This window comes from Populus nigra, chromosome 10, assembly GCF_951802175.1.
Source record: "Populus nigra chromosome 10, ddPopNigr1.1, whole genome shotgun sequence".
Taxonomy (NCBI): domain Eukaryota; kingdom Viridiplantae; phylum Streptophyta; class Magnoliopsida; order Malpighiales; family Salicaceae; genus Populus; species Populus nigra.
Window position 1 is genome coordinate 10,008,800 of NC_084861.1, and position 12,268 is coordinate 10,021,067.

Sequence of the window (12,268 nt, forward strand, 5' to 3'; positions counted from 1 at the left end):
AACGAGCACACCGCTATTAGACTAGCAACACGCTGCAGATCATCAAATTCAAAGATTGTTAGACAGTTCACATAATTTTTTATTTTTTTTTTGGATAACAGGAGCAGTGTTCATCAATCAATCAAGTGCACCTGCTTCTTGGATTGTTTGATTTTAATTGTTTAGTTATTTGTAAATAAGCAAGCCAACTCTCAATCCGATCACCTCAAATCTTGTTGTGTTTGCATGTGAGTAGTGTCAGTTCTTCATCCAAGATCCAAATTCTTGACTTATATTAAAATTATTTATAATTTCCATCATTTTCTTATTCAACCAAGTTCATCTTATATTGTATGTATCTAGAGCAAACATATCAAATCCAATTCTAAATTTAAGGTGAGAAGATGATGTTATAAACATCTCAAGTTTCATGACTATAAATTTGAAGAGAGAATTCTTCCCATAAGTCAATGTGCCTATAATATATAAGAGAATATCTTAGTAATTTAATGGAAGTCAAATAGAAATTTCATCATTTTAAAATTCTCGACAATCCTGCCCCATCTATATTCATAGCTTCGACCTTTTTATTCCAAAGTTTAAGGTGAGAAACTGGTTTTATTCACCCCTATAATTACATGGCTCCATAAATTTTCAATAAAAATCATGATGTGTCAAGAATTGAGGTAAATCTTTTATTAATCAACTCGAAACAAATTTGAAATCAACGGGGATGTTTTTACCCACGAAATTACTCAATAATGGCTCGTTAAAATCCAGTTCTACCAATATGGTTCGCTAAAATCATACCAAAAGAATTAATTGTTTTATTAGGAATTTAGTTTTCTTAAGATGCTATGAGTTGAATTTGATTTTAAGAGAATGGGCTTTTTCCAAAGTTAAAACAAATTTTGAAATTCTCACTTCCTGACTTACGGGAATTGTTAGGGGTTTTAAATATAAAAATTGGAAGGTCATACTTAACCTTAGATTAATATTAAAACAATATTAATTTTAATAGATATTTTTTATCCATTAATAATTAAAAAAAAACTATACACTTTCTAACAGTGGTTGAACCACAATAGCCCGTCCAAAGCAAATCTACTGGCCATGGAGAAGGAAAAAGGAAGAAGCTGAGTCCTAAATCAACTAGCCATGGATTCTTCTTTCTTTTAAATAATAATAATAGTCATGCTTATGAACAATGAGGTTTTTTAAAAAAATATCGTTTTGCTTATTATAATCCTCGTCTTGAAAAAAAAAAAACAATGAGATTTTTCTCATGCTTATGAGCAATAGTCAGCACCTCATTATGTTCTAGTTTAACCAATAATAATAACAATAATAATCGTTAATAAATAAATGTAATAGTTTATAAAATATGTTACCGAGTTTAGAAAGCAAAGGGGGGCAAAGCCTAAGGTGTTGCCATGGGCCAGACCCCTCGTGCCTATTATTTGTGGGCTCTCGCTTCTAATGCATATTCTTGTGAACGAGAAGCTGGTCTTCTTCGTTCAATATCTACCTCTTGTCCTCGGGAAAAGAAGTTCGAAATGCCAAAATCCTCATCTTCCTATGGCCTTGATCATAGAGATTCTGCTCGCATTAGTCAACGCCTGCCTCGCGCTAATCGATAATGAAAACCACCTCACACGAATTGGGCTCTTTCTCGGCATTGTGGCAGATTTGCAGCCTCTTGGCCAATGCTGAAGGGGTATCTATTTCAAAGTTTGTTGCACAAGATTTATCCAAAAGAAAATTTGTGGCACAAGAACTTACAATTGCTTTACATCATAACTCCAAAGGAGAACGATTGCTTTAGTTCGAAACTCCAAAGCTGGTTAATCAAGTTCGTGTTGATTGCATTCTAACATGCCCAACTTCGTTTCCTAACGGGTTCAATTGTCAACTCAACAAATGTAAAAGATAAAAAAAAATTATTAGAAGGAAAGCATTGATCGACGTAATTTACACAAGTCCCGTCTATTGCAAACTCCCTTTCTTTTTTATATCTTTAGAATCCATCCTATTTATGTTGTTTTAGAGCTAATATGCTATCACAGACTAAGTTGTTCAATCCATAAGCCCTTAACCCTAAATTCTAATCGCACACAAATTTCTCAAGGTAGGATGCAAAACAAGATCAGTACCAGAACAGAGTAAGAGAGCATACAGTAAACTTTTAGCCCCCAGTACTTGGGTGCTCGGTGTCTCCATTGCTTTCCACATACCCAACAAAGTAGCTTGGCAGATGTTGCGAATATGCTGGGGTCCTCCTTTGATTGTAGTCAAGCATCTTCCAGCATGCTTTCATTTTCTTGCCGTTTCCACTGTCAAACCGAGCATTCTTTGGTAGTTCAGATGCTTGCACGATAGATAATTCCATCTTTCCACGAATGCCATTATAGCCACAGTATATACTCCTCGAGAAATCCTCCTCAACAGGTTCTATATACACGAAATTGCTTCTACTGCGATTTAGGCCCCAGTAGAAAACAACATTTGGTTCAGATGCATCCATATCAACATATTCCACGGGGTTGGGGTCACAAAAGCCCTGCACGGCTTCCAGCTGAAGCAAATAAAACCTCAGAAAGTGTTGCAAGGAAGGAGAGACCAAATCACGAGATTAAAAAAAAAAATACGTAAAAATAAATTCATGAGTACTATTAGATCGATTACTTTGAGAGTGCCCACAAAAGCAATACACTGAAGTTAAAATCTATCTGGTTGGGGTTGGTATACCTTGCATTGTATGACCACGGAAGGGAAGATTCTCCAAGACCATGAAGGCAATGAAACTGAGGCTAATGAGGCCGTTTACCAAGACATAGACACAAACTAGCATTGCTAATTCTCATCTTTATTTACTGATTCAGGCAACATCTTCACACAACTAGTTCTTATGTGAATAAATGCCCGGATGATTACCAAAATGAAGGAGCGCACATGAGCCAGTTACCTTAAGAAGTAGACAGCGGAAGTGTGACTTCACCCAGCCCACCCAGTCTCCTAGCTCATCTTGATCAGGAGCTGAAAGGTAGATTTTGACAAATCGTGTATAGTTCGTTGAGTATGGGAAAGGCTCAAAAATTCTCCCCACATCAGAGTCCAGCTTTAACTTTAGAAGATCCTGTATTGTAAGAAAACAGTTCTACAGTCTTTTGTATAAAATCCTCTTTGATTAAGATCTCTATAGCTAACTAGAACAGAATCAATATATAGAACAGCATCCCCATCTGATTAAGGAACTAGCTCCAAAACAGCCCCTCCAACCAAAGAAAAAAGTGCTAAAGAAGCCACAAGCAAATCACAGTGTAGGTAAATAGTCAAGACAGGTATTCCAGTCTCAATTAAATAATAAACATACCCTAGTCATAGAATGCCCTCTGAGAAACTCTGCTCTGATCTTGGTGAATGTGCTTTTAGTGACATTGGAATGGCAATACTCGTATGGACTACATGGCAAACGAATAGGCATGTAGAATCGAGTCTCAATCACATCTTCCACATTTGATGGCATTCCATCTTGGAGCATAACAGGTGTAGGCCAAGGCCACATCGCATATGTACTAAAGAAGTTTGAAATTAAAGCAATTACACTGGCGCTAGGCTGATTTTGACAAACAAAGGCTGCTAGAACTGCTAAATGCACTCCTCCCAGAAACCCATTTAGCTGCAAACAATGCATATTTAAGTGGATCCATATTTTTTGGGGGAAAGGTTATTCTGATAAAGCCCATCTCAGATAGAAGCAAAGCATGAAACTGATATAACTAACATGCACGTTGCACTTACATTACCATACACTCCTCGCCGTTTTGCCCACAGTTTAAGACATCGCAGCATGGATTGGAAATTCTGAAACATCATTTCAAAAATCTGATACTCGTCAAAAAACTGCTATAACAAATTACTGCAATCTGAAAAATCTTCAAATCTATTGCAAGCAAACCATCTAAGCACATAATTATAGTGGCAATAGCATGTGTTGCACAGATAGAAAATTATAGTCCACAAGAGCTCCATGTATTGGCCTAGTTTGTTCCCAGGGGAAACATCTAGGACCAATGCATTAGTGCAAGAAATTACCATCATGTAAAGAAAAAAAAATTGGCAAGACACTCAGATTTCATAAACCATGGATGGATCATGGCATAAATCTCTTGTGAATAGTGATCCAGTGGCTGTAACAATATTGAGGTGTACACATGCATCTTTTGAATAAATATGGGACATTGTCCAAAAAGACAAGTACCAGCTACTGTGGGAACTGATGTGTTAAGGCTGATACATGAACTATAGTCATGCTGAATGAATCAAGAGTTGAGATCCTTGTGTGAATGGGAAAGAAAAAATGAGGAACATCTACCTTCAGGTTTGGAACAAGCAGCAGTATCCGTTGATTAGCACGTACTCCAGACAAACTCTTCCAACTAGTCTCGTCAATATTAGTCAAAAGGGATAGATTGAGGATGTCCACGTTCTGCGATTCAGCAAGTCGAAATGTCAAATATCCTTGTTATCAACTGGGGAAAAGAACCACGATTGATCAAACTGGAGCAGCACACAGCGCATCTATTGACCAAGTTACTAGATACAAGGAAAGCAATTTGTAAGAATGAAAAAAACAAGTAAAAAAGGCACTTCAATCATCTACTCAATCCTGACAAGGAAAGAACACTGCAAACATCATGTTTAGAAGAATGTTTCATCCACCATACAATCTGTTCAAGTCCAACGTATGCATACTTACTTCAGGAACATTTAAGACTTTAAGCTGAGCATATGGAAGATCAACTGAAATCCCATCAAATGTAAACCGCATCAAAGGAACCTTTGAATCCTTCACACAATGGATTTCTGATATTTCAGGCCTGCTCTTAAGTATGTTGTGCAAAACAATAAAAAAGTCCTCCTGCACGAGTAATGAATAATACAAAAATCGAGACAATACTTATTCCAATCCACATGGTTAAACTAGATGAGCACAAACAGAGAAAACTTACAGCTATAGTGGCGAAGAAAGGACCAACACATAAAGCATCAATATCAGACTCTGGATCATGAACCTGAACGAACCAGACAGATAAAATTCACAAACACGTTTTACAAAGACAAAGTATGTGATCAAAATTAGCAAGGACATATTAATAGGAATGGTGCATTCAAACCAAATTTACATGCCTAAGGTCTATAGTAGAATGCTGTGCTTGATTAAAAAACAAAAAAAAAAGAAATTGAAAATTGACACACAAACATGTGATAGTGAATTGGTGCATTACAAGCAAATTGAGGTGGATATGATCAGAGAGCTCTTAATTTAGAAAAATTAAGATCATTTAAAATACTCAACCACAGCGAAGAAATTTCAAAATGTGCTATCAGTAATCAGCATTTCATTTCACAACAAAGACTTACTCCAAGTCCATAGGATCCATAAGTCAATATAGCAGCAGATGTAGCTGCAATTTGTTGTTTTGGTAAACACCGCTGCCACGCCACCTTCTTAGCCCACGCTACCACAATCTGCAACAGTTATAGGGCACATTCATCAGAGATTTTGTAAAAGAAAACATTGATTAGTTTGCGAATGTGAATAATGAGTACTGTTTTGAGCTTCTCGACAATAATCTTCCTCTTCTCGTCTTCTTCTGGAGATGGGAATAATCCTTCATTAACCATTAACTACAGGCATTTTTAAAGAAAATAAATATACGAGTATATATGTGTGTGTTTGTGTGTGTGTGTGTGTGTGTAAATCCAAATCAAAAGTTTATGAAATTTAAACAAAATAGCAGCAAATCAACTAATATTCTGTTGAAAATACATTATATAAACCAACCTTGAGAAGCGAGAGAGACCTTTCGTCCTCCATTTGAAGCGAATGGGGTTGACAGAGGGAGATGGAAAGGGGGGGGGTAGGGTTTATGGATGCAGAGCTATCAAATGTAAGGTGTCCATTTTTTAAAAGGATTCTGTTGTTTTGGGGTTTTTTAATTGATCATGACCACGCTACGAGGAGCAACTTTTTCTTAACAGTCTCCTTGTATTAGTTTTGCCTCGCCCTGACGTTAAAAAGCGTCTGCGCGCGTCTTGACGCGGGGGGTGATTGTGTGGATATTGTATGAAAAAAATATTTAAAAAGAAAAAGGATTTATATATATATATAAAGGGTGATGTTTTAATATTACAAATAAATTATAAAAAATAATATTCATCACACCCTTAAACCGTCACTAAAAAGACATGTTTCTGGAATATTCATTATTGATTTTATTATTTATTTAATTATTATTTTTTCATTGTAACTCATATACATTTTTTTCCTTGAATAAGTTATAAGACAAGACATGTTTAATTATATTATTGTAATATTTGATAATGTTTTATATATTATTGAATGGAAGTTTAATAAATCAAATTAGTTTTAATAAAAAATAAAAATAAAAAACAAGACAGCCCTATTTAAATGGTGTGAAATTTGAATTTACAATGTTTGTTTAACAACATAATGTTATACCATTTTTATTATAGGTTAGTTAGAATGTTATCATTGTCGGGTTTTTGTCTTTTAATCCATTCAATGTAAATCATTGTATATTCTGTAATAGAAGTAATGTGTGTTTTTTTTTTTTCAAAATTGTACAGACCAAAAAAGCTTTTGAAAAATAGCACCTAATTTTTTTTGTTTTTTAGTTTAATTTAAACTTTCAAATAATACTTATCCTCTGGGAATCAAAACAATTGATTTGAGAATAAAATGATGCAGGACCTGTTAAAAAATAGATAAATATTGAAAATAAAAAACAAATAAAATAATTTTTTTATCTAATACATTATTGACGTGTGAGGAGATAATTATGTTCGCGAAATGTAGGGATAAGATTTGAGTTTATGTTTATGTTTATGTAATAAATAACTGATTAAGAAAGTAGATAAATATTCAGAATAAAAACTTTTATTTTCATATAAAGAAAGTATTTTTTCTTAGGAGAGTAGAGATAAGATGGGCTTGTGTTTATGAACTAATTAAAATAAATATATGTATCGAGAATAAAAACACAAATAAAATAAATTTTAATCTGGTACATTGTATATTTAAGAAAAGCTATCGCCAACAACATAATTTACTAAATTGCGCTCTCCCTAATCACGCGACTCGTTAACATGTACATTTCCTTGCAACTTTTTTATCTAAGCAATGTTAGTTTTCCTAATCCTCTTGGGATATGATAATTTTTAAAGCACGCACCTCCCAATAAATTATAATAATATAAAGTATTTAAAAATATATTTTTTTAATAATTTTTTATTTTTTATATTAACATGTCAAAACTATAAAATAATACTTCAAATATTAATTTTATATATTTTTTAAATAAAATATATATAAAACAAAAATTACCATATTTCTAGTCACTTAGTTATCACTCAAGTCTATCCATGGTATTTAAGGACTGTGATTGTGATTGTTTTTTAAAGTATTTTTTATTTATAAACATATCAAAAATTATTTTTTTATTTTTTAAAATATTTTTTTGAAATCAATGTATTAAAATAATCTAAAAATATTAAAAATATATTAATTTAAAGTAAAAAAAAATTAATTTTTTTTTAAATATTTGTATAACATAAAACAAAGAGGGGACACTCTAACACTCAGTTTTTCAAAATACTTGCCTTGTAATTATCACAGCTATTATGTGACTGGCTAAATCATAAGAAAAAAAATCTACAACATTATTGATAAATGTACTTGGCCGTCCGTGATAATATTTTTTCCTTTTTCTAGCATGATTATTCACAAGTTGTATAATTACGCACTAGCTAACAGATTACATGGCGATAAAATAAATTCTTACAGTGCAATAAGTAAGCACATCAATAATTAATTGCTAAGATAAAAAAAATTCTAGTATGGTTTTCAACTTGTTTTTATTTAAAAATATCTATAAAATATTATAAAGATTTCATTAAATTTATTCATAATCTCAAACAATCATAAAACATATTCAAAAATCCTAAATGAAACCTAAATATCAAAAACTTCTCAAACTTAAACCTGTCATTTCAGGTAATTGTAATATAAAATAATATCTCATTAAAACTTTTTTTATTAAATAAAACTTATTAATGCAAATATTAATTATTATAATGGTTGAAATTGGTATCAACTGATATTTTTTTTATCACTAAAATATGGTGAATATCTCTTATCTCTTAAATTAAAAATTAAAAAATAAAAACAATAAAATTTTGTATCAAAATTAAACAAGACTAAAAATTGATCATTTGGCAAGTAACAGGATTAAAACAAACTTTTCACGCCACTTTTTAAATCATCACTTTCTCCACTACAATCTTCTTTCTTTCCGCCTTCAGTTTTACAATATAAAAATCCAATAAGGAGAAAAAAAATTAAAGAATTAAAGTAAAAAACACTCCCCCGCTGGAATTCACAACAACTCGTAATGGAGTGCAATTAGATACTTGACTTGTTCTTCATTGTGGATCATATATTTTTTTTAATAAAAAATTTTATATATGTATTTTTTCAACATGTTTTTGCATTTGAAAAAATTCTAAATTAAAATAAAAAAGTTAATAGATATATGTAATCAAAATAATCAAGAAACTATGTATGTTAACAAGTAATGAAAAAAAACAATAAACGATAACTAGAAATAAAACTAGAAATAATTGAGAAACAATTGTAGATTAAGATATTTAATTTTATAGGATGAAATATTTATGTAGTTATGTTTTTTTAATTTGTTAATTAAGTTTTTTATTTAATGAAGAGATGATTGATTGAATAAAATAAATAAATAATAATAATAATAATATACAAGGCTGCACATATTAAAAGTATTATTTAAAAATTAGTTATTTTTTACTTTAAAAAATAAAGTTTATTTATACAAAATAATATATATATATATATATGAATCAGAAAAATATATTTAAAAACTAAATGCATATCTGAACAGTAATCATAATTTCAAAAAGGCTCTCTAAGCAACATACAAAAATATAAAGGGTGTTAATCTAAATATAAATAAAAAATATTAAAAAAACATATAAAAGAAAACATTAATTTTTAATAAATAGAAATTTTTTTTGCAAATATCAGGTGTTACTGGGCCTGGTAAGCCATGCTAACTCGCTTTACCTGTTTTGTTAGAGCTCGTGCGCGAGTTTGCTATGCAGGCCCGCTTGACTAGCCCTTTTTTCTTGTAAATTGTTTCTGAACAAAAATAAAACGATGTGTCGCCTGTGAGCCGTATATTTTTTTCTATTACAAAAAAATTGTACATGCATGCTTTTTCAATGCATTTTTGTACATGTAAAAAAAATAATTAAAGTGTAAATTGAAAAGCTTGTGCATACATGTAATCAAATAAATCGGCAACTATATGAATTAAAAATAAAAAAAGTATTATCGATAACTAAAAATAAATTTATAAAATTTGAATGTGTTAATAAACATAACATTTACGAGGTTGTGTTTTTTATTTTTTATTTAAATTGATCTTTTTATTCAATCAAATGATATTAAAAATAAACACACGTGCTAAATTGATTAAATAAAATAAATTTGAAAAAATATTATGCAAGATTGAATATATTATAAATATTATTTGAAAATAATAATTATTTTTTTATTTTTTAAAATAAAGTTCTTATATACAAAAAGATTAAAAAAAAAATATTGATGGATCAAGATAATTTGTTTTAAAATTAAATAGGAACAACACCATTAAAAAACAATCTCTACCCATAAAAAGTTAAATAAGCCAAAAAAATCACAACGAGGGATATTAATTAAAACATGAATTAAAAAAAGATATGTAAAAAATACTAATAAAAAAAAGCAATATAAAAATATTGTTTAATTGTTATGGTTTAACTCGTTAAACTCGTGATCAAAATTATGAACTTAATCGGGCTCAATATTTTTTTTTCTTCTAAATTTATATTCGACCTTTAACCAAAAAAAAAAAACTCGTGACCCAAACCACAAACTCAACCGAACTCAATATTGTTTTCCCTTAAATTTTAGAAAAACAAATTAAACTCGTGACCTGGACCATGAACTCAACCGGGTTCAATAATTTTTTCTTTTTAAATTTATATTCAACATTTTAAAAAATAAACACGCACAACACCATCAAGAAACAATCTCCATCCAGAAAAAGGTTAAAGCAACAAAAACAATCATAGAGGAGTGATATTGATTGAAACACGATATATATAAAAAAAATATCAGTAAAAAAAAGCAATATCAAAAAAAAAAAATTCTCGATTGTTGTGGCTTAACTCATTAAACATGTGATCTGGTCCACGAACTTAACCGGATTCAATATTTTTTTCTCATGAGTTTAAATTCAACCTTTAAAAAATAAATTAAACTCATGACCCGAACCGAGAACTATACGAGGTTCAATAGTTGTTTTCTCTTAAATTTATATTTAACATTTAAAAAATAATTTTAAATTAAATACGCACAACACCATTAAAAAACAAATTTTATCCAAAAAATGCTGAATGACAAAAAAAAATCATAAATGAGGGATATTAATTGAAACATGAATTTAAATACTATTTTTGAAAAAAGATATATCAAAAAAAGATACCAGTAAAAAAAAAGCAATATCAGAAAAAAAAAATTGTTCGGTTACCGTGGCTTAAATCGTTAAACCCATGAACTTAACCGGGTTCAATATTTTTTCCCCTTAAATTTATTTTCAATCTTAAGAAAAATAAAACCAGTGACCTAAACCATGAACTCAACCAATTTTAATATTTTTTCCCTTAAATTTATATCCGGCCTTTTAAAAAAATCAAACTCGTAACTCGGATTATGAACCCAACCAGGTTCAATAATTTTTTCCCCTTAAATTTATATACAACCTTTTAAAAAAATAAAAAATAAAAAACACGCAACGCCATAAAAAAAACAATCTTTGTGAAAAAAAGCTAAATAAGTAAAAAACAATTACAGACGAGGGATATTAATTGAAACTTATATTTAAATTTATTTTAAAAAAGATATATAAAAAAGATACCAGCAAAAAAAAGCAATATAAATAAAAAATAATTATCCGGTTGTTGTGGTTTAATTCGTTAAACCCGTGACGCGAACTATGAACTCATTTGAGTTCAATATTTTTTTCCTTAAATTTATATTCAACATTTAAAAATAACCCATGACCCAGATCATAAACTCAATCAGGTTCAATATTTAAATTTATAACAATCCTTAAACAACAAAAAAACTGTAACAAAGTGAACAATGTTATCTACAATAAAACATATAAGGGTAAAATTGAACTATAAATTCAATTATGTTCAATATTTTTTTCTTTAAATTTATATTCAATTTTAAAAATAAAAACTCTTTACCCTAAATATGAATTCAATCAGATTTGATATTTTTTTTCCTTTTAAATTATAACAAACCTTAAAAAATAAACAGTAATATTTATAGTAAAATGTGAGGGGGGTGAAGAGTGAGACTCTACCTACCTACTTATAATTTATTTAGCAATAAATTATTATATATATTATTATATAGGTAGATAAGGAAAAAATGGGAAAACACTGTCGACTTGCACAGTATTTTTCCCATTATTACATAGGTATACAGGAAAAATACTGTGGATTCACAAAATGTTTTTTCCACACGGTTTATATTATAATAATAATACAGTAGAACCTCTTCGCCTTTTTTTTTTATATATAATAAATCGACATGGAGATAACTTTGCGACATCCATTTAATTATTTGGGAAATAAGTCCGAAACTCAAAAAAAACGAAAAAGAAAAACATGCTTGAAACGTCACTGGCCACTGTAAAGACACTTTTGGGAAAAGACAGCATCCAGCTTTTATCAACCTTTAAAGCGCGTATATATATATATATATATATATATATATATATATATATATATATATATATATATTAAACCCGGTCCTGTTATTGACCGGATTAAAAATTGGATTTCAAGTTTTATGAGTCAATTTAAATCAACTTAGATCAACTAGAAAAATTTTAAAAAATATATTTAAAATTTTAATATTTTATAAAAAAATTAAAACATGAAAGATATTTTTTTAATGGTATTTAACTAGAAAATATATGCTTCTAATTTGATTATGTTTTATAATAAAACAGTTTCCTCATAATAGTAAATTTGAGAAGAATAAAAGAAAAGGAAGTGAATATAGTTTTTTTTTTTATTTGAGAGTGAGAGAAAAATACATGGAATGAAATAAAAT

At 29.6% G+C, this 12,268-nt stretch overlaps 1 protein-coding gene across 6 annotated transcripts; it reads right to left on the reverse strand.

Moving 5' to 3' along the window:
• Positions 1–1,292: 1,292 nt before the first annotated feature.
• LOC133704632 (nuclear poly(A) polymerase 3) lies at positions 1,293–6,038 on the reverse strand. 6 transcript variants are annotated; one of them, XR_009844105.1, is made up of 12 exons: positions 5,828–6,038; positions 5,593–5,670; positions 5,404–5,511; positions 4,992–5,054; positions 4,739–4,900; positions 4,355–4,468; positions 3,781–3,843; positions 3,353–3,658; positions 2,945–3,115; positions 2,156–2,554; positions 1,762–1,871; positions 1,293–1,688 (listed from the first exon to the last, which is right to left on the reverse strand). XR_009844105.1 is itself a non-coding variant. In XM_062129517.1 (11 exons), the coding sequence occupies exons 1-10, from the start codon at positions 5,858–5,860 to the stop codon at positions 2,165–2,167; spliced, it is 1,488 nt and encodes a 495-aa protein (XP_061985501.1). In that variant the 5' UTR covers positions 5,861–6,038; the 3' UTR covers positions 1,293–1,871; positions 2,156–2,164. The 6 variants fall into 6 exon arrangements, 4 of the variants coding, with proteins under 4 accessions (XP_061985501.1, XP_061985500.1, XP_061985499.1 ...); XR_009844104.1 differs by having other exon boundaries at positions 1,762–1,891; XM_062129517.1 differs by having other exon boundaries at positions 1,293–1,871.
• Positions 6,039–12,268: the final 6,230 nt, after the last annotated feature.

What these genes read in the sequence shown, in the direction of transcription:
- LOC133704632 (XM_062129517.1), bottom strand. Translation starts at nt 5,860, where the DNA reads ATGGAGGACGAAAGGTCTCTCTCGCTTCTCAAG. An exon ending in TTGTCGAGAAGCTCAAAACA is followed by an intron (nt 5,512 to 5,592) that starts GTACTCATTATT and finishes TAACTGTTGCAG; the next exon opens with ATTGTGGTAGCGTGGGCTAA. An exon ending in GAGGGCATTCTATGACTAGG is followed by an intron (nt 3,116 to 3,352) that starts GTATGTTTATTA and finishes CTTACAATACAG; the next exon opens with GATCTTCTAAAGTTAAAGCT.